This window comes from Anolis sagrei, chromosome 6 (assembly GCF_037176765.1).
Source record: "Anolis sagrei isolate rAnoSag1 chromosome 6, rAnoSag1.mat, whole genome shotgun sequence".
Lineage (NCBI taxonomy): Eukaryota > Metazoa > Chordata > Lepidosauria > Squamata > Dactyloidae > Anolis > Anolis sagrei.
In genome coordinates this window covers 62,024,003-62,047,372 of record NC_090026.1, presented here as the reverse complement: position 1 = coordinate 62,047,372, position 23,370 = coordinate 62,024,003, and the positions used below count along the sequence as shown (strand labels likewise).

General features: G+C 40.7%; 1 protein-coding gene across 4 annotated transcripts in view; it reads right to left on the bottom strand.

Moving 5' to 3' along the window:
* The window catches only part of GRB10 (growth factor receptor bound protein 10), a 126,791-nt gene that overhangs the window by 34,501 nt on the left and 68,920 nt on the right, over window positions 1–23,370 (bottom strand). For 3 of the 4 annotated variants that reach the window (XM_060781515.2, XM_067470155.1, XM_067470154.1), the window contains exons 4-5: window positions 21,869–22,079; window positions 18,489–18,630 (exon numbers count right to left, since the gene is read on the bottom strand). In XM_060781515.2, the coding sequence (XP_060637498.2) occupies window positions 18,489–18,630; window positions 21,869–22,079 (353 nt within the window). Of the gene's footprint in view, window positions 1–3,511; window positions 4,313–18,488; window positions 18,631–21,868; window positions 22,080–23,370 lie in introns of those variants that run through there. The other variant, XM_067470156.1, reaches the window with a different exon arrangement.

Genomic DNA, 23,370 nt, shown 5'->3' with positions numbered 1-23,370 from the left:
AATGCTTTAAATCAGTGTTTCTCAACCTGGGGGTCAGGACCCCTGGAGGGGTCACGAAGGGGTGTCAGAGGGGTCACCTAAGACCATCAGAAAACACATTATTTTATGTTGGTCATGGGGGTTCTGTGTGGAAGTCTGGCCCAATTCTATCATTGGTGGGGTTCATAATACTCTTTGATTGTAAGTGAACTATAAATCCCAGCAGCTACAACTCCCAAATGTCAAGTATCATTTCCCCAAACCCCACCAGTGTTCACATTTGGGCATATTGAGGATCTGTGACAAGTTTGGTCCAAATCCATCATTATTTGAGTCCACAGTACTTTCTAGATGTAGGTGAACTACAACTCCCAAACTCAAGGTCAATGCCCACCAAACTCTTCCAATATTTTCTATTGGTCATGGGAGTTCGGTATGCCAAGTTTGGTTCAATTCCATTGTTGGTGGAGTTCAGAATGCTTTTGGTTGTAGGTGAAGCCCAGTAACTATAACTCCCAAATGACAAAATCAACCCCATCAGTATTCAAATTTGGGTATATTAGGTATTTGTGCCAAATTTGCACCACTGAATGAAAACACATCCTGCATACTAGATATGTACATTCTGATTCATAACAGGAGCAAAATTACAGTTATGAAGTAGCAACGAAATTAATGTTATGGTTGGGGGTCACCACAATATGAGGAACTGTATTTAGGGGTTGCGGCATTAGAAAGGTTGAGAAACACTGCTGTAAATAAATAAATAAATAAATAAATAAGGAGGGAAAGTGAGGTATTACAAATAGAAATATTTTTCTCAATCCTAACCAGTGAAACCCAAGGCATTCACACATGCTCATTACCCACACAGGTTCAATACTTCATTTAAAAAGAAATGATATTCTTGGGAAGATGACTACTGTGCCTAAGAAGACAAATAATGCGCATTACTGTGGTCCCATATACTTATGCCTCCAAACATAATGCTTTTGGATCGAGTTTCTGGCTCAGTTATTTTTTGATGGGCTGGTTTTCCTTTCCAGAAAGGACTGACAGAATGTATGCCATCAATATTGCAAGGTATGAAATAAGCAAAAATTCACTGTTTGTGTAGTAACTGATTTTTATTTTATTTTTAAAAACATATAAAGGACATTCGAAATTCTGAAACAATTTGTCAGAGGTAGATGGGTCTAGTGATATATCCTCCAATTTGGGGCCTTTCACCATTTATGGCTTTACAGCAAAATCCAAATAAAAATTTATCCGGGTTGTTGTAGGTTTTTCCGAGCTATATGGCCATGTTCTAGAGGCATTTTCTCATGACGTTTTGCCTGCATCTATGGCAAGCATCCTCAGAGGTAGTGAGGTATATAAACCCTTTTTTCCTAGTTCCAACAGAACTCACTACCTCTGAGGATGCTTGCCATAGATGCAGGCGAAACGTCAGGAGAAAATGCCTCTAGAACATGGCCATATAGCCCGCAAAAACCTACAACAACCCAGTGATTCCGGCCATAAAAGCCTTCAACAAAAATGTATCCATTGAAAATATAGCAGTCTTAAGGCAAATTTATGCATATGTGGTGGGACTGCAGAAAAATCAAAAATTACTGGACTCAAATACACAAAACGATAGAAAAAAAATCCTAAACATAAAATTCGATCCAACACCAGAAATATTACTACTAGGATTACTGGACATTAAAATGGAAAAGAATGAAGACAAGATCTTTTTCTACTTTTTCTACTTTTTCTACTTTTTCTACTTTTTCTACTTTTCTACTCTGCAAGAATGACTTTAGCAAAAATGTGGAAATGCAAAGAAATACCAACAATTGAACAATGGACAATACATAATGGACATAATAAATATGGACATACTTACACAAAGAATTTCACAAAACTACACAAAACCCCAAACAACAGACTGGAAAGCATTGTTGGAATTTATAAGAGGGGAAAATAAGAAGACATATATAATGGATCTATAAAAGGAATTCAGGAATTGTTTGAAATAAGAAATTGATACTTGATTCAAGCAAAGGTTTAAAAATGTGTGCTGGATTATATGTTTGAATATAGATAATCAATAAGAAGAATATACTATGTATAGATTATTTAAAAAGTACACAATTGTAGAATTGTAGACTAGACAAATCACACTGAGAGAACCTGGAAGTACCCGTCCCATCCCATCCCTATATCCCAGTGTTTCTCAACCTGGGGGTCGGGACCCCTGGGGGGGTCGCGAGAGGGTGTCCAAGGGGTCGCCAAAGACCATAAGAAAACACAGTATTTTCTCTTGGTCATCTGGGTTACATGTGGAAAGTTAGGTCCAATTCTATTGTTGGTGGAGTTCAGATGCTCTTTGATTGTAAGTGAACTATAAATCCCAGCAACTACAACTCCCAAATGCCAAGGTCTATTTCCCCCAAACTCCACCAGTGTTCACATTTGGGCATATTTCTGCCATATTTGGTCCTGATCCATCATTGTTTGAGTCCACAGATGTAGGTGAACTACAACTCCCAAACTCAAGATCCATGCCCACCAAATCCTGCTAGTGTTTTATGTTGGTCATGGGAGTCCTGTGTGCCAAGATTGGTTCAGTTCCACCATTGGTGGGGATCAGAATGCTCTTTGATTGTAGATGAACTATAAATCCCAGCAAGTACAACTCTCAAATGATAAAAACCCTCCCCCGACCCCACTAGTATCCAAATTTGGGCACATTGGATATTTGTGCCAAATTTGGTCCAGTGAATGAAAATACACCCTGCATATCGGGTCTTTACATTATGATTCATAACAGTAGCAAAATTACATTTATGAAGTAACAATGAAAATAATTTTATGGTTGGGGGTCACCACAACATGAGGAACTGTATTAAGGGGTCACGGCATTAGGAAGGTTGAGAACCACTGCTATATCCCTTCCCCATTTCCCCTCACTTCCTAACCCCCCTTCCCTCCCCTGCAGCCCTCCCTTCCCAGCCTTGCCTACCCCTCATCTACCTCACTATGCCTTTCCTGTGATTTTAATGCAATTTTGTAAAGCAAAAAACCAATAAAAAATTTTTTTTTAAAAAAATATAGCAGTCTTGTTTGGTACTAATGAGTTTTCCATTTGCAGTTTAAATTGTAAAAAAAAGTTAGAAAATCAGCCACAATGGAAACACAAACATTATTTTCTTCTAACTATATATGAATATTCTTTATTTTCTAAGTATTAATGAGAACATTATTGTCAGCCAGCTCTCTGTGACTCTCAATTAGATGGATGATTCCATATTACAGCCTTACGCAGCTTATACAGGGGGGAAAAACTATTCCCCCAGGATCAAATACAGAGCATCATAATTTAACCCTGTGTTAACCCTTATATTTAAAATGCACATTCTAGTTCCCAGGAGGAACAAGAGAAGAATGAAAAGGATGATGGTGAAGTCAGCAAGCTCTCTGCAATGGTGAAGTAATGTGATGTGGAGAGAGGGGGGGAGAGAAAGAGAAAGAAACAGAATCTTACCTCAACACCACGTAAAAGGCAGCAGTCAGAAGAACAAGATGGCATTTTAAAATACAGATAGTATCTCTTGAAAGAGTTTTTTCTTTGCCTTTTCAAATCCTCTGCAACTCGAGGGTGCAACATCCAGGTTGCTTTAGTTTCAAGGGACTCGTGTACCTGAGCTGCAAATCCCTGGTTGCAAGCACACTTATTTTATTTTCTGGGGGAGGCAGCTAACTCTGCTGGTGCTTCACTCAAAGGGTTACACAAAATCTTTTAGGCAGTGAATCAAACCATACTGTACAGACCAATCCTAGCCCTCCCTGAAACTGATGTAATCATTTCCCACACAACTCACCGACTTCCAAATTATCCCTCCCCAATAAGATTTCTCTTTTAAAACCTGCATATAAAAGAACATTAGAACACAACGACTCAGGAACTACCTGTATATATAAAAAAAAGTTCAGGAAGAGAAGAAAAATCCCACAATCCAAAGCAAGCACATTCCTTGGACTGTTTCTTTGCCAACTCACTCTCAAAAAGCCCACCTCTTGGAAGAAGCTGATGTCATTTCGTTGCAAGTTAAGAACTTTTGAGCTGCACACTACTGCTGCCTCTACTTCCTTCCCCTCCCCGCTCCACACTCATTGCTCCGTATAAGCTTTTGAAGATTTAGGAGCACTCATGAAAACAGACCAGCATTTTAAACAAACGAGAATATGAGCTAAATAAGGTCAGATCTTACGTTAAAGAAAAAGAAGCCCACATTGTCTATTATGTTTGCCAGCTGTGTTAATCTAATGCCTTGGCTGCTACTTCTCCTCCTCCTCCTCCTCCTCCCCCATCTCCTTTTTCTCCTTGGCACACAGTCAGAAACACACACAGGCACATTAGGGAGGTGTAAGCGCTCGAATGGGAGCCCTTAAAAAAAGTGACTCAAAGCTGGTGCATTCAGGAAATGGCTTCCTCCCACAGCAGACTCCATATCCACTCCTACTTATCTGAAAAGAAGTTGCAGAAAAACTACACTGAAAATAAATCCACGAATCTTATTTCAATATCTCAGTAGTTTGTGCATATTAAGCAAATATGTGCATACATACATATACATTTGACTGTTCTGACTTACATACTAATTCAAATTAAGAACAGACCTACAGAACCTATCTTGCCTGTCACCCTAGGACAGTGGTTCTCAACCTTCCTAATGCCGTGACCCCTTCATACAGTCCCTCATGTTGTGGTGACCCCCAACCATAATATTGTTTTCGTTGCTACTTCATAACAGTCATTTTACTACTGTTATAAATCATAATGTAAATATCTGATATGCAGGATGCATTTTCATTCACTGAACCAAACTGGGCACAAATACCCAATACACCCAAATGTGAATGTTGGTGGGGTTGGGGGAGGATTGATTTTGGAATTTGGGAGTTGTAGTTGCTAGGATTTATAATTCACTTATAATCAAAGAGCATTCTGAACTCCACCAGCGATGGATTTGAACCAAACTTGGCTCCCATGACCAATGGAAAACCTGGAAGGATTTGATGGGCATTGACCTTGAGTTTGGGAGTTGTAGTTCACCTATATCCAGAGAAAACTGGATATAGGTGGACTCATGCAATGGTGGGTCTGGACCAAACTTGTCATGAATACTCAATATGCCCAAATGTGAACACAGGTGAAGTCTGGGGAAAATAGATCTTGACACTTGGGAGTTGTAGTTGCTGGGATTTATAGTTCATTACAATCAAAGAACATTCTGAACTCCACCAACGACAGAATTGGCTCAAACTTCCCACATGGAATCCCCATGACCATCAGAAAATACTGTGTTTTCTTATGGTCTTTGGCGACCCCTCTGACACCCCCTTGCGACCCCCTCAGGGGTCCCGACCCCCACGTTGAGAAACACTGCCCTACGACTTCCAGTATTTACTCAAATTCTATATCTGAATTGGAATTTGTAAAGCATTGTTTATACCAAATTATTGAAACTTTTGCACTTGGGATAAGAATAACTGAAAGTGGTCAGTAAGAGGAAGAAGACAGGTGAGAAGGGGACTAAATGCAATTGGTTTGAGGGAGGAAATCAAAAATATAAAATAGGTATTTAGACAGGAGCAGAATTTATGAAGAGTCGTAAACGACTGAACGAATGAACAACAACAACAAAAGAATTCAAAACGATCTTAACAGATTAGAAAGATGGGCCAAAACTAACAAAATGAATTTCAACATGGACAAATGCAAGATACTCCGCTTAGGCAGAATAAATGAAATGCAAAGATGTAGAATGGGGAACGCCCGGCTTGACAGCAGTATGTGTGAAAAAGATCTTGGAGTCCTCGTGGACAAGAAGTTAAACATGAGCCAACAATGCAGTGCAGAATCTTAAAAGCCAATGGGATTTTGGGATGCATAAATAGGAGTATAGTGTCTAGATCTAGGGAAGTCACACTACCCCTCTACTCTGCCTTGGTCAGACCACAGTTGGAATATTGTGTCCTATTCTGGGCACTGAAATTTAAGGAAGATGTTGACAAGCTGGAATGTGTCCAGAGGAGGGCGACTAAAATGATCAAGTGTCTGGAGAACAAGCCCTATGCGGAGAGGCTTAAGGAGCTGGACATGCTTAGCCTGAAGAAGAGAAGGCTGAGAGGAGACATGATGGCCGTGTATAAATATGTGAGGGAAAGTCATAGGGAGGAGGAGGGAGCAAGCTTGTTTTCTGCTGCCTGGACATGGAACAATGGCCTCAAACTACAAGAAAGCAGATTGCACCTGAATATGAGGAAGAAGTTCCTAACTGTGAGAACTGTTCAGCAGTGGAACACTCTGCCCCAGAGTGTGGTGAAGGCTCCTTCTTTGGAGGCTTTTAAGCAGAGGCTGGATGGCCATCTGTCAGGGGTGATTTGAATGCGATTTTCCTGCTTCTTGGCAGGGGGTTGGACTGAATGGCCCACGAGGTCTCTTCTAACTCTGTGATTCTATGATTCTATGATTCAAAGTTTTCCTTTTAAATTAAGGATGGTCAATTGTATTTTCTGAGGACACTGTATTCACCACCACTTTTTAAAAGCCTGTTAACAATTCTGCCACAAGACACATTGCGCCCATCTGATCCGACTGTTCAACATATGAACAAATATCATTACAGGTAAGGGAGCATCTGAGTCAGGCATGTAGCCGGGGGGGGGGGGTTGAGGGGCTTCAGCCCCCCCCCCCCCCGAAATTCTCATGGCGGTTCGCAAAAAGGCCTTACTGGTGCATTATTTAAACTGTTATGTTTATTCATATCATGATCTGATCACCATACTCAATATATCCCATATGCATGGGGGTATTGGGGTAATGATACAAAAGGTTTGCTAGGGTAGACCCTCTTTCACTCAGACTCAGCCCCCCCCCTGAAACTCAGCCCCCCCCCAACCCCCCCCTGAAAAAATCCCCCCCCCCCCCCCCCCGGAAACGAAATCCTGGCTACGGGCCTGATCTGAGTACAGACATGCAAACCCAGTCTCAGCTGCTACTTTGGTTTGTTTGTATAAAAAAAAAGCACAACATATGGTTTATTTGAATGCAGAACACATCATGCGATGTGCGGAGCTTGATGAATGCAAGGCTGGGGTAAAAATTGCTGGAAGAAACATTAACAACCTTAGATATGCAGATGATACCACTTTGATGGCCAAAAGTGAGGAGAAGCTGAGGAGCCTTCTAATCAAGGTGAAAGAAGAAAGTGCAAAAGCTGGGTTGCAGTTAAACATAAAAAAAAAAGATTATCTTCCTTCACTCAGCCTTCCTTATAGTCCAGCTCTCGCATCCATAGGTTGCTACGGGGAATACCATTGCTTTACCTATGCGGATCTTCATTGCCAGTGTGATGTCTCTACTCTTTATCGAGAATGGTCATTGCTTTCCTCCCAAGAAGTAAACGTCTCTTGATTTTCTGGCTGCAGTCTGCATCTGCAGTTATCTTCGTGCCCAGAAATACAAAGTCTGTCACTGCCTCCATGTTTTCTCCCTCTATTTGCTAGTTATCAATCAGTTTGGTTACCATAATATTGGGTTTTTTATGTTTAACTGAAACACAGCTTTTGCACATACAAAAGCCACCATCCCATCCCTCTGCAAATCAATCAAGTTTAACCTGCAGATATGGAGGGGCAACTGTAATTAATTATTCCACAGAATTTGGGAATGTTCAGATACATACAGCTTATTTCAGCAGCAGAGTCTGTAGCATGCATATTGGGGAAGAAGGTAATTTCTTTGCCATATTCCACTGTTGTGGGAATCATGTTGTTGTTGTTCATTCGTTCAGTCGTCTCCGACTCTTCGTGACCTCATGTACCAGTCCACGCCAGAGCTCCCTGTCGGCCGTCACCACCCCCAGCTCCTTCAAGGTCAGTCCAGTCACTTCAAGGATGCTGTCCATCCATCTTGCCCTTGGTCGGTCCCTCTTCCTTTTGCCTTCCACTTTCCCCAGCATAATTGTCTTCTCTAGGCTTTCCTGTCTCCTCATGATGTGGCCAAAGTACTTCAACTTTGTCTCTAGTATCCTTCCTTCCAGTGAGCAGCCGGGCTTTATTTCCTGGAGGATGGACTGGTTGGATCTTCTCGCAGTCCAAGGCACTCTCAGAACTTTCCTCCAGCACCACAGCTCAAAAGCATCGATCTTCCTTCGCTCAGCCTTCCCTAAGGTCCAGCTCTCACATCCGTAGGTTACTACAGGGAATACCATGGCTTTGACTAGGCGGATCTTTGTTGCCAGTCTGATGTCTCTACATGAATCATGTAGAATCATAGAATCCAGTCCAACCCCTTGCCATGCAGGAACATCGAATCAAAGCACTCCTGACAGATAGCCATACAGCCTCTGCTTAAAGACTTCCAGAGAAGGAGACACCAACACAGTGTAGTCCATGGCCAAACTGTTCTTATCGTCAGGAAGTTCTTTCTATCTGGCATGAAAGCTTAGGGTTAACTATACATTTAATTTACAGGAACTAAGTAGAAATGCTTTCAATTCAGCTAGAATCATCATTAAAAAGTGGAGTATAATTTAGAAAAGAAGTTAAGTTGGAGACTAGACTAGAATCCCAGCTCTTTTCTATATAGGGATGAGATCACATAGAAACTCTTTGTACAAATGAATGGTTGCCAAGCTCAGACTGTTGTGCCATGGCAAAGCATTACTAACAGCTGGCTATCACTCTCTTTTATGGACAGTATGGAATGATTTCACTTAGCTGTACCGGTTCCTAAGCTACAACCAGTGGGAATGAGGTTTCCATTGTATGAAAGGAGGAAATGTACACACTATTTCTGATATTTAATTCTGTAATTTTTAGCCACAGATTCACTCCTGATTTTTAGCCATGGATTCAATACTGATTTTTATGGTATCGGAAATATATTATTAGAAATATGTATATTTGTGAAGTGAATGGCTTCTTTGGATATTGGGTATGCTTCTAGCTGAATACCACCAATTCAGAGTGCAGTAATATTAAATTCCGCAACTTCTTTTTTTTCATTCATTTTTTCCTTCTTTTTTTTTTTTTGCTAATTTTTTGACACAATCTCATATATAATCAGAAAATATACATCCAGAAATAATGAAACATGTCTAGATCTGTATGCAGATGGCAACTTGTACAAATACTAGATGAAATTCAGCAAATTCTTGACCAGGTGTCAACTCTTGAAAGACTCTTCAGCTTTCCCTTTCATTAAACACCTAAGCCCCAAAAGTCCAACAATTGGGTTGTTCTTCGGGTGGCCATTTACTGGAAGGTCTCTAAATGAGAGAGCAAACAAAGATGTCAGCCTCAAGGGCAGACTCCTTCTCTTTCTCCATCTCCCAGTTCCCAGGACTTAAAGAGGAGGTTCCAGAGCCTTGTCCTTCACCAAAAGATGTTTGTACGGGCAGTACCCAAGTTACAGACAAGATACTGTAGGTGCTGTCGGTTTGTTCTTAAGTTAAATTTGTATGTAAGTCAGAACAGGGCCCTCCCTTTCTCCCCCCCCCCCCCCTCTCTCTATAGATATATATCGGTACAGTTTTGGATAGAACAGGGAAGGGAACATTTAATATCCCTGTGCTGTCACGCTCTGGGCCTGTGAAAAGGTCTGTAGACAGGACGTGCTCTGTATGCCCAATGGGACGCTGGGGATGCCTCAGATTAGAAGCCCTATAGATTTCCCTAAACAAAGTCTTTAGAAACTTGGAAAGTTTAACGAAGTTCTTTATTAGTGCTTAGGTCTTCAATAAATCAAACAAATACTTTAAGGCTATGAATCAACTGGTGGCTTTGTTAATCTTGTCCACAAGGGACAGGCAACTATCTTCATGAACTGTTTCTTCACTATCAGGGAAATCCTTGACCTCTACCTGGGCAATCTGTCTTAGGCTCTGCTGGCGTGGGCCCCTACATCCAGTCCAAATTGCGTTATGGCTGCAGCGAGTGGACCTTACCAAACAGAGTCCTTTTGTAGATTTCCAAGAGGAAAGAAGGTCTTCAATTCCCAGCGAAGGCTGGCTGTAAAGCTGTGGGACTGGATTCCCCCAGCAAAAGCTATGCTTCTCTGTAGAGCTGTGGGACTGAATTCCCCCAGCAAAAGCTATGCTTCTCTGTAGAGCTGTGGGACTGGATTCCCCCAGCAAAAGCTATGCTTCTCTGTAGAGCTGTGGGACTGAATTCCCCCAGCAAAAGCTATGGGGCTGTAAATCCTCCAGCAAAAGCTGGCTGTACTTCCCCAACAAAAGCTGTAAAAGATAACGCTTTCTACATGTGGAACTGACTCACGCCGCCCATGCAATGTCCTTCCTCTTCTTCGCCTCCACCATCTCCTGCAGAAGTCTACCTGCTGGACCACTCTAACAATCCATAAGCACGTGGACAATTTCAACAGAAAGGAGGAAACCATGAAAATGAACAAAACTGGCTACCGTATTTAAAAACTTTAAAATTATAACAGTAAAACAACACTCAAACACAGGGAAACTCCAGAGAGGAAACAATCAGGGACAGCTAATCACCTCTCACAAAAGATTCCCCCAGGCACTAACAAGCCACACCAAAAAAACTGCCAGGCCATCAAATGCTAATCAAGGTGGCCAATTAAAACATTCACACCTAGCTCCAACAAACAAGAGTTCTTTCTCCCACCCTGAACATTCCACAGATATATAAACTCAATTTTCCTAGTTCCAACAGACCTCACAACCTCTGAGGATGCCTGCCATAGATGCAGGTGAAACGTCAGGAGAGAATGCTTCTAGAACATGGCCATATAGCCCAAAAAGCCTACAACAACCCATAAAGAATTGGTTGCAGGCCTCCACCAAACCCAGAGAGAGTGTGGGGATTGCCAAATGTAATCTTACAGTCTCCACCAACCCAGAGTGAACATGGAGAATGCTTCACATATGCCATAAGCAATTCTTGAATACCTCCAGCTGTCCTAATACCACAGTTGCCTCTACTGTTTGAGGAGTTCAAGGGATCTCTTCTGGACATTTCTGAGTGTGAGGAATAGGGAGTTCTCTAGGTCTAGAGTGACCAGTACCAAAATAATTTTGCTTCCCCTCAGGATCAGGCATTTTGCCCAAGGGGAGACTGGGGATATTTTGTCTCAGGAGGACACCTGTCCCAGCTTCTTACCCAACCAGATTGCTTTTCCCATCTATCAAATTTTTCAGGTTTCAATCTTAAACAGTCAATAGGTAAAATAAAGTGGTCCTTATTCTATCCAATAACATGTGTCAGAATTGGTCATCAATAACTATATCAAGCTGCCTGATTTGCTTTTTTTTTTTTTTACATGAATATTGAACACCCGATCCAGAAGAGAATATAACTCATATATCAGAACGATCCCCAAAAAGTTATACTGGGAACTTTTTTATTGGAATAATATATAGCTCCACACTATCTTGCAACTATTAAACTAGAACAGATTTACAGGAACTGCTTCAAAGAACTAAAAAGAAGGAGTAACATTATCACATAAAACATTTTAGAGTTTAAGAATAAATAAAACTGACACAAGAAACAACTATTTGGAAGTTCTTTTGAGCTGTATACAGAGAGGTTGTGAGAAGTCTGCCCTATTTTTACAGCTGAAAGCTTCATTGATTCCCACAAGATACTTTCAACTAATATCCTGTGGCACTGCAATGACCTACATGTAGTTATTGCATGCTTCTAACAAAATATTTGTACACAACCAGAAAATTACATCTTATAATACTGGTTAGATTTTGGTTTATACATATAACAGGAGACCAAACATCAGCTATGGCTACCTAATGCAGATTCTGATATTTTTATATAAATATTTGGTCTTTAAACATTTTCTCGACTGTTTTACAATGTTTCCCAACACACATTAACACTATTAGAACATAATTAACTTAGAAGCCTATTGTATAACTGTCCACCCTATTCTACATTTCCCCCTCAAGGTCTTAAGAAAAAGGAATCAAAGGAATTAGAGGTCAGTGAGCTTGAAAAGAAGAAAGCTCAAACAGAAATGACTTTTTTATTTTATTATGGGTTGCTTCAAAAATTAGTTTAAAGGGAAAGATTTAATTCTCTGGGGTGAAGCAAAAGCAATGACCAGAACATAAAAGTAGGGAGAAAGAGTTAAATTAATCTCTTTTAAGCGTTTTCAGAAGGGGGTCAACAAGAATGATTGAACTTTAATGTAACTGCATTGTCACCTTGAACACTGTAATTTTAGAAAAGTATTTCAAAAAAGGCAATGAACTAATAGTGTGTGCAAAAGATGTCCACTATTTAAATGACTACAACCATAATTGAATATATACATTTTTCTTTTTTTTTCTTTTTCATTCGCAAGCTGTTGTAGCTACCCCATCAGACCCTTCCCAATCATCTCGATCTGCCTTAATCTTTTATATTGTCAAAAAAAGAACTTTAGGTTTTTAATCAATAAAAATTATACATATATATATATAGAGAGAGAGAGAGAGGAGAGAGAGGGGGGAGAGAGAGAATATATACATTACGGATATATATATATACACACACACATACACACACACACACATTGGGGGGGGGGGGGGAAATGAACCAGTATGCCATAGTAGGCTAAGTGTTGGACTAAGACACTGGGAAACTAGGGTTCCACTTGGTCATGGAAAATTATTGGGTGACCTTGGGCATATCATACTATCTCAGCCTCAGAGAAAAACAAGGACAAGCCCACTTTGAACAAATTATGCCAAGGAAATCCTGTTATAGTTTCATCAACGCAAGTCAGAAATTACTTGGAAGTACACACCATCATCAACAACAACTATAATAACAGCAATTTCTTTCAACTATTACTATACTTTCTTGTTGGTTCCCAGTTCATAGAATCATAGAATCATAGAATCAAAGAGTTGGAAGAGACCTCATGGGCCATCCAGTCCAACCCCCCTGCCAAGAAGCAGGAATATTGCATTCAAATCACCCCTGACAGATGGCCATCCAGCCTCTGCTTAAAAGCTTCCAAAGAAGGAGCCTCCACCACACTCCGGGGCAGAGAGTTCCACTGCTGAACGGCTCTCACAGTCAGGAAGTTCTTCCTAATGTTCAGATGGAATCTCCTCTCTTGTAGTTTGAAGCCATTGTTCCGCGTCCTAGTCTCCAAGGAAGCAGAAAACAAGCTTGCTCCCTCCTCCCTGTGGCTTCCTCTCACATATTTATACATGGCTATCATATCTCCTCTCAGCCTTCTCTTCTTCAGGCTAAACATGCCCAGTTCCCCAAGCCGCTCCTCATAGGGCTTGTTCTCTAGACCCTTGATCATTTTAGTCGCCCTCCTCTGGACACATTCCAGCTTGTCAATATCTCTCTTGAATTGTGGTGCCCAGTTCTCAGAGAAAAATTCAGATGAATTACATTTCAACCCATCTGGTTGTCTTAGTCTACAACTGCCCTCAGAATAAAGCATCTTCTCACCCCTAGAATAGCTAAATCCCATGGTTCCTCCCTGTTGGCCTCTTTCCTACAAATGCACTTTTATCCCTATCTCACCCAGGGTTTTAACTTTTTAACATTTTACCTCATACATTTGGCCCGCCCTCTGTGTCTGGTTTTACTATGCTGTTTTATATTGTTGAATTTGTTATTTTATATTTTGTTATGATGTATTTTGTTATTGTGTGTTTATTATGTTGTATTATTTTGGGCTTGGCCTCATGTTAGCCACACCGAGTTCCCTTTGGGGAGATGGTGGCGGGTTATAAATAAAGATTATTATTATTATTATTATTATTATTATTATTATTATTATTATTATTATTTCTATGATTCTTCAGCAGCTCCCTACTGGCCCAACGTAAAGACTTCATTGTCATCTTTAGATGCTGGAGTGAGCTTTCCCATGGGCGTTTCCACATGGGCGTTGCCACATAAGAACACATGGTTATAAAAAATCATGAGCCCTTTAAAAGTTACCAACAACCATTGAGAAAACTGAACTATTTCTAAAGGCACTGCCAACCTTTTAAAGCTTCAATGACTACAATCTTTTGCTGACACAATTCAGTTCAGCAACCAGGGTGTAGTGGGAGCTCTCCAGAGTCCTTAAGGCTGCTCACTGGAGCCTGGCATGACTAGACCAATGTGAATTGACCAACCTTGACCTGAGAGTTAGTTCAGCCTCACTAAGTTTTGCCTATCATACTTGACTGAATCTGACCCACTATATCTTGACTGATCTGCTTTACTGAAACCTGATCTGACTTATTTCACATTGAATTTGTTCAATACAGCTCACGTCTTTCCTCGCAAACTCATAGCCTTGAGAAAACGGGATAGCTGTTGTGCTAAAGTTATGGAACACCCCTTCCATTGCATTAAGGACCTCACACCATTTCACTCTCCTCAAAATAAGCTGCATCCTCTCTCCCATGCAGCCCATTGAGTGCCAAGATTACGTCACTACTGAAGACTCTCCATGAAACGATGTCTGTACAATTACCAGTTAATTTCCTTGTTCCTGGCACATTAAATATTTGACCACCCCAGTTGTCATCCTGCCTGGCCTTACTTCAGTCTCCTTGTACACTGTCTATCAGCTTTTCAGGCTGCCCTCAGCTGGCTACTCTTCCAGTCCTACAAGTTCTGGGACAGAGAACAGCTTTGTTTTCAGAGGTTCGGACTCACAGCTTTGTTGGCTGCCACAAAAGGGTGCCTTACGTTGCTGATCAACATTTATCAAAGCCTGCTATTCTTCAAGATCTAGAATTTTCTGGATATTATCGTTGCTTTGTACAAGAATCTTCACAAAGAAATGCCACTTCCCATCACTAATGTGACTTAAGATTTGCTTCTTATAATGAAGAGACTCATCCTTACTTATATGAATTGTGCAGATTTCATTTCTATAAAAGAACTAGCACTCAGCTAATGATTTCAGATTACTGGGTTCAGTTTTCATGGAAAACAACCAGGAATCTTCCAAGCAATTTGGCAACATTAATTTCTGTTAGTCGAGCTAACCATTTATAGGCAATACTTTAAACTCAGTGACTATATTGTCACAAAACAATCATACCAGGTTCTGGGTAATTTATTCATGGGCAAGCAGGGAAGTATGCTCTGTCCAACTGCTCCCATTTGTCTTCTCCCTGCATCAGAAGCAGCTTCAGCAGCCAGTTCCTACTAATAGAAAAAGTTCAGTGCTAAATCTAAGCCAGCTTCCTATCTCAAACAATCTAAGAACTGTAAGCCAACATCCTGCACCGTCTTCAGATTCTTTACAGGAGCAAATCAGGTCTTTTCGTTAAATGTAATATAAACCTTTTTCTTCTCAATGTGTTCCTAGCTGCTACTATTACTCATAAAAAAGCCAAATGAGACAAACAACAAACATTTGCAAAGTACTAATACACGATAAGCAAACATTCTCTGGCATTCTAGTTTATAATTGTTTGTGAATATTGCCAATCTCTCCATAAAAACAGTATCTCAACAGCTCCACAACACTATCTATATAAATAAAAATGTAATGTTCGTTTGTGGGATTAACAGAACTCAAAAACCACTGGACGAATTGGCACCAAATTTGGACACAATACACCTAACAACCCAATGTATGTCCTTCACTCACAAAAACACTGAAAATCACAGCAGAAGGGACTTAAAACCCCCCCAAAAAGCTAAATGATGAAAAGCTAAATGGCAATACAGAAAAAAGGGAAGAAAGAGGGAGGGAAGGGGAGGAAAAAAAGAAAGAAAGAAAAGAAAGAGGGGGGGAAGAAAGAAGGAAAGGGAGAAGGAAGCATGGAAGCAAAGAGAGAAGGAAGGAAGGAAGGAAGGAAGGAAGGAAGGAAGGAAAGAGGTAGAGAAGGAAGAAAGGAGAGCAAGAGGGAGGAAAAGAAAAAAGGGGGAAGGAAGAAAAGTTAGAGAAGGAAAGAAAAAGGGAAAGAAGGAAGGAAAGAAAGAGGGAGTGAAGGAAGGGGGGAAGATGTAGAGAAAGAAGGAAAGAGAAGGAAGAAAAGAGAGACAGAAGAAGAAAGAAAAAGGGGAAAGGAAGGAAAGAGATGGAGAAGGAAGGAAGAAAAGAAGGAAAAACAGGAAGTAAAGAGGGAGAGAAGGAAGGAGGGAAAGAAGGAAAGAAAGAGGGAAGGTTGGCCACAGCAACGCGCAGTGGGTACAGCTAGTAAATAAGTAAAAATAGTTAAGTTAATCAGAGTTGCATCACATCATAACTGCTCTTCTATATAAGAATGTTTTGATTATAGGTTTTGATTGTCTTATTTAAATAGGCACACAACAGCGTATGAATTAGTGGCTCAACACCTAAGATAAATCAACATCAGTCAGTTCTTGAGGATCCTCTTCCAGTTCCTCAGATGTGTGCCATCCTGTGTCTTGCTGTTAGAATCTTGGGAAATTCCCTGCCAACAAGAGCTTGGTGGTGGGCCCTTGAATATTGGATTAAGATCAGTGCTTTCAAACTGGGCTCAGGTCTGATTTACCATCTAGCCCAGGATAATTACACTAGCAACTGGTTTGAGCTTGACACTAAAAAAAGGCCTCTTCTATTGGCTCTCTTCCTTCCCATTATCTCATTTGGGTTATGGCATGTATAACAATGGCAGCAGAGTGTAGTGGAGACAGAAGAGAAGATGATTTTAAATTTAAAATTCTTATACGGGGAAAATATATATAAAATAAACCCAACGCTGCTTCAACAAATTATCATGATAACACATCCACTACAGCTAGCTCACCAAAATATAAAGGGAGAATGGTTGCTGAACCAACCAAATATTTAAAAGTTGGGAACTGGGAATCACTGGAACTGAGACTTAAAATGATTTTCAAAAGATTTCCACTGCCACCATATTAATAATAAACAGGCTGAGTTTATGTTGAGAGATGGTTTTGTGGCCCACACTGTGTCACTATAGTTTTCTTAGAGGCTGTTGAAAGCTGACTTGAATAATGCTTAGACCACAAAGGTATTCACATTGAGGCTGGTATAAGTTGATAAAAATAACAAGAACATTTATTGAGCAGACTTGAAATATTCAGATACAAATGCTTAATGGTTTCAGTAAAATACTGGCATAAAAAGCTTGTGGTTGCTTGTGGTCAAGATCTTAAAAACTTCTGATCAAAGACTATAGGATATTGCCTTCCATGAGCTGCGTTCCTGCTCATGCGTTTCTTGTTCCCCAAGTGCCCTGACCATACATTATGTTGGTCATTTTTATGAAGCAAATTATCTAAAGAACTTGACTGTGGCCAAATATCACTGCCTATTCTCCAAGGCAATGTGCTCCCATCTGAAGTGCTTCGAGGCAGATTTGTGGGAGTCCCATACAATGCAATACTTTTCTCTTTGGATGTTGAATGTACATATCACATCTCATTGTCCTGCAGTTTTTATAAACAGACTCAGCTACATATTATTAACCCACTACTGAGAAACCTTCCTAGTAGATCAGCCCAATTCCAAGTAATTTTTTTACTAGGTGACAATTTCCCCCTGGGGAACTTGGCTACTGCCAAGTTTCTCTCTGAGATAGCCAGGATAAGACAATTTCGTGTATTAGACTCAAGTTGAAACTTTGTAGTGTTTTTACCCATGTCCATATGCATCTAGAATTTCACTCATTTATAAATCTGCCGTACCCTTTTTCTGCTGGACACATTGGGTCTTTGGACCGTAATAAAGATTGATGATGATGATGATAGTCACACAACACATGCAGTGTATCTGTGCTGGAAATTTAGAGTCAGCTCATGCATATATATTTACTGATGCACATAAAACCACATGACAACATACACTGACAACAATGCTGTCTGCTAAATGATTCTGAGTTAACTGTATGAAATATTTGTGAAATATGCAAATCTGCTGCTCTGGCCAGAGTGAAGACAGGGGGGAGCAGAAGACATTTCCATCTTGTCTTTTGCCTATATCATCAGTTGGGAGGCCCCTCCCCCCTCTGGCACAAACTGCTGCTCTGGCCAGAGTGAAGACAGGGGGGAGCAGAAGATATTTCCATCTTGTCTTCTGCCTATATCATCAGTTGGGAGCCCCCTCCCCTCTGGCACCAACTGCTGCTCTGGCTATTGTCACTTCCATTTAGTTTGTCAGTGTTACCAATTAATCACTGTTTACAGTAACAACAAGAAAATCAGAGGCTACCACATTTTTATAGCTTTACATGTCTCAAAAATCAATTCTCATTAAATGGAGAAAAAAGGATTTTGATATACTCTATACTTACATGGCTAATAGAAACTTTTAAAGTATATGTATAAAGCTCTCTTGGTTATATGTCTTTATGCTACTCAAGGAAGAGAGATGTTATTTTTTAGCAAGATTACAATTAACTGCCCTCATCTTGTGCTTAAGATGTCAATTGCAAAATTCCAAAACTCATCAAAGTTATATGAGCAAAACAATCAATCCCAAAAGTGTTATAGAAAAGACTACTCACTTGTTTATTAGTAGGCTGACTTTGAGGTAGAGATCCGGGAGCCAACACAGGTGAGCGTGTAGGACTGCAAAGCTCAGGAAAGGGATTTGGTATGGCAGGCAAAGAGGATGTTCTGAATTGTTGCTCCTCCTCTTGCAGCCGTCTGCAGAACAAAGTTGGGAACTTATCATTAGCCTTGGATAAAGCTGGTGCTGATACAATCTCGGTTACAGTTAAGGGTACCAGGTCAGGAAATTTACAAGTGAGATAAAATAAAAGCACATTCTACCATGAATTGCTGTCTATCCCTGAATAATGCTTAAAAGACCTAAAGCACTTCATTGGCATTAGGCCACCAGAGAAGTACGAGGGTTATTTTTAAAGTAAGGTCCGTTTTGTTGTAGACACTAGTAGATCGCGCGCATACTGCAACGAGCGTGTGTGTCGTGTACCGGCATGCCTCAGAAACAACTATGCTCAGTTTCCGCTCTGTAGCTAACCCGTACGGTTCTGTTCTGTGCTTTAAAATGTTTAAGACTATCAACTCACCCTCCGCATGTGAGGTTCGCTCAGTGATACGGTTTTTGTCAGCAAGGAACCTGCCTGCTGCAGAAATTCATCGACAGATTTGTGAAGTGTACGGTGATACTGTTATGAGTGAAAGCAAAGTGCGTAAGTGGGTACGACAATTCAACGATGGCCGTGACAACGTCCATGATGAGGACCGCTCCGGTCGCCCTTCTTTGATTACAGACTATTTGGTTATCGGAGCAGGCGGCAAGTTTTTATGAAGAGGGTATTTTAAAATTGGTTCAGAGGTATGATAAGTGTTTGAACAAACTTGACAACTATGTCGAAAAATAGAGTGAAGTATGTACTTTCTGAAAATAAATTTACTTTTTTGAAATAAACTTTCGTTGTGTACTTATGTTCCAACGGACCTTACTTAAAAAATACCCCTCGTATTTTCCAAAAGAGAACTGAAGCTCAAACTGACAGGTGGACATCCATTCAAAGATAGGATAGGAGGCTTGGATTAGAAACAGTGAGCTATGCAGCCAAGTAGCACAATCACTATCCACCAGAAGAAGGGATCCAGTCTAAAAACATACTGTAGTGCAAGGACTTGTCTCCTTTACCATATACATCATGATGAGACCTCAAGATAGATACCAGATGGTCAAATTTCTATTAGAATATACAATAAAATCCAAAGCATTTGGATAATTCATTCAATAGATACGTCTGACAAGTCAAAGCATCTAGATTGCCCACTCATTGCAGAATACTTAAATTGTTGTTGTGTGCTTTCAAGTTGTTGTGTACCTTCAGGTTGCTTGCAACTTATGGTGACCCTAAGTAAAACCTATCATGAGGATTGCTTGGCAGGATTTATTGAGAGGAGGGTGTTGTACTTACCTTCCTCTGAGGCTGAGAAAGAGTGACTTGACTTGGTTGGTTTTCAAGGCCAAATGGGAATTTGAACCCCTGAGTCCTAATTCAACCTACAATACACTCTATTAATATTGGAATTATATATACATTCCAATATAAATTCCAATGGAGTACATCAGGAGGCAACTCAATGAATGAACTGAGGAGACAAATATTTGGCCAATGCATTTAGAGCTAATATATTGCCTGCTTTAGAATAGTTTTCAGTATAGCCCTCATAATCCTTGGCCTGTACAGCCAGAACTAGTAGATAAAGTCTGAAGCATCAGAAGGAGGCAGCCTGTACAGTATTTAATTGGCTTGAATGCTTTCACATTTAACACCAATTAGAATTTGCAGGTTGATAACCTCATCTAAATAACACTTTGAAATGTAAAGTTAAATAATAAAGCAGATGAAAGCTGAAATTGATAATGTTGTTTATTTTATTGTCTATGTTTTTTTTTATTGCTTGTATTGTTGTTTTATTACTTGTATTGTTGTATTTGGGCTCGGTCTCATGTAAGCCGCACCGAGTCCCTTGGGGAGATGGTAGCAGGGTACAAATAAAGTGTTATTATTATTATTATTATTATTATTATTATTATTATTAAGCATTTACACTTATGTTTAATTAACCAGAGAAAATATGTAAATATAGATATTTGGCAATGCAAGCAGTCTCCAAAGTACAAAAAAAAGGTTCTGTAGGTTTGTTTTTAAGTTGAATTTGTTTGTAAGTTGGAACAGGTGTATTTTTAAGTGTAACTCCAGCATACATTTGGATAGCATAGGAAAGGGTTAACACCCCTGTGGTGTTTGTTTTGCTTTCTGTGCCCCTGTTCAGAAGATTTCACCTCATTTTCTGGAACCCCCGGTGGCGCAGTGGGTTAAACCCCTGTGCTGGCAGGACTGAAGACTGACAGGTCACAGCTTCAAATCCGGGAAGAGGCGGATGAGCTCCCTCTATCAGCTCCTCATACGGGGACATGAGAGAAGCCTCCCACAAGGATGATAAAAACATCAAATCATCTGGGCGTCCCCTGGGCAACGTCCTTGCAGACGGCCAATTCTCTCACACCAGAGGCGACTTGCAGTTTCTCAAATCGCTCCTGACATGAGAAAAAAAACCTCATTTTCTGTCCCTGTGATCATTGGATTTGGAAAAAAAAGGCTTGTTATGGAAACAAGGAGTAGTGATAATGTGTCAGTGGAGACACCTTTCCCCTATGATAACTCTTTCAGAACTGAATTTCCCTTCCTAGGGGCAGATTTCTCTCACTTCCTGTTGTCTCACCCCCATTCTTACTTATAAGTCATTTGTAAGTCAGTCTCAGAGACTGACTTACAGCATATAATCCATTCTTTTCTATTAAAAAATAATGGCATTGGTTTTGCCCTGTTTTTGTTTTTGCTCTACTATTTACACACACCGCCTAAGCACTGAGAAGGAAACAAGCGCCATACTCAAGCAACTGTACTTAAAATTTCAACCATAATCACATACCAACCGATTGAAAATGCTGTTCATTCTTCTAGCCTTGCCTTCCTGAAGAACTTTCACCTCAAAAAGGCAATTCTCCAATTGGAATGTCAATGACCCCAATGCCAAAGCAATTGCCTCTCTCCATAGAAGACTAAAAGTTGTCTGTTGGCATAAGTCACCTCGCCCCTGTCTGGACGGTTATTATGTGTAGCAAGATGGTGAATTAGATTAACCTTTGTACCAAGTTTTAATCCCAGCATTAAAGGAGTTATCCAAGATACTGAGCCCAATTCACAGAATTGGTTGAAGACCTTGGATAACTCCTCTAAGGTTCAGATTAAAACCAATAATTGATTCATTGCCACACTGATGCGGAAGTCATCACTATGTTACTTTTGGGACACACTCACTTGCCAAGATTAGCTAGCCCCTTATATACTGAGGAGAAGGGATAAGGGTCATGGCATTACTGCTTCCATACCTGACTGCCATGATGCGTACTGGCTGAGACCTCTGTATTTTCTGTCTTGGAGACACAAGATGCAGTGAATTTGCTCCTGGCAGCTGGCTCCGATTAAGCTGGCCATTCTGAATGAGTGGTGTGCTTTCTGAATGCATACTATAGGTGGAGTACAGACTTTCAAATGAGGAGTTCATGTCGTTAACTAAAGCTTCCAAGTCCACATCATCATCTGAAAGGATGCAAAAAGATATACATACGGAACATAAGCAGCAATAGAAGATGTGGAAAAACTGATATTATTTGCATATTTTTAAATAGTGCATGGATTGCTCAGAGAGATAGTACATATTAAACTGTTCCTTATGTCACGTGAAATCATAATTATGGTAGTTGTAGCCAAAAACATTCGGAAGGCACCATCCTGAGGAAAGCTAGTTTAATACTACAATTATTTAAACATGGTTTCTTCCAAAGCATACACTCTCTTAAAAGCAACTGGGCTTTCTGAACTGGACTAGTCCTCTTTGCCTTAAGACCATGATGGCGAACCTATGATATGCATGTCAGCACTGACACACGTAGCCAGGCATGTAGCCATGGGGGGGGGGGCCTTGAGGGGCTTCAGCCCCCCCCCCCAAATTCTCATGGTGGTTCACGAAAAGGCCTTATTGTTGTTTGTTGTTCATTCGTTCAGTCGTCTCCGACTCTTCGTGACCTCATGGACCAGCCCACGCCAGAGCTCCCTGTCGGCTGTCACCACCCCCAGCTCCTTCAAGGTCAGTCCAGTCACTTCAAGGATGCCATCCATCCATCTTGCCCTTGGTCGGCCCCTCTTCCTTTTGCCTTACTGGTGCATTATTTAAACTGTTATGTTTATTCATATCATGATCTGATCACCCTACTCAATATATCCCATATGCATGGGGGTATTGGGGTAACGATACAAAAGGTTTGCTAGGGTAGACCCTCTTTCACTCGGACTCAGCCCCCCCCCCCCAAAACAAATTCAGCCCCCCCCCCCCCGAAACAAACTCAGCCCCCTCCCCCCGAATCGAAATCCTGGCTACGGGCCTGCGCGTAGCCATTTTTGTTGACATACGGTTGCATACAGAGAAATATGGGGCTACATGCCGAGAAGGATGTTTCATCCTTGGCTCCTGCATGGCCAGGAGCAGTAGCTGAGGATGAAACATTGGCTGTAGTGTAGTGTAGACACTCTGTGCCAGAGATCTGTAGACCAAAACAACAGAACTCTGGCACAGAGCGTCTACTTCTGGGATTTCTGGTTAGGCCGTTAGGGGATCTTTGAGCAAGGAGCAGCGGAACGCCACAGGGGAAGCATCCCTGGGGGCGCTGTGATCACCATTACCAGCAACCAAATAACCACAGCAACCATCATCCAATCTACTGTTCTGGGGTGTCGTGGATTTCTAAACAAAATCCAAAAGAAATAGATTGACAGATGAAGTTAGTAGTACTTGCTTGGGCTTGAAGATTTAGCCAATAAAATATAGCAACAA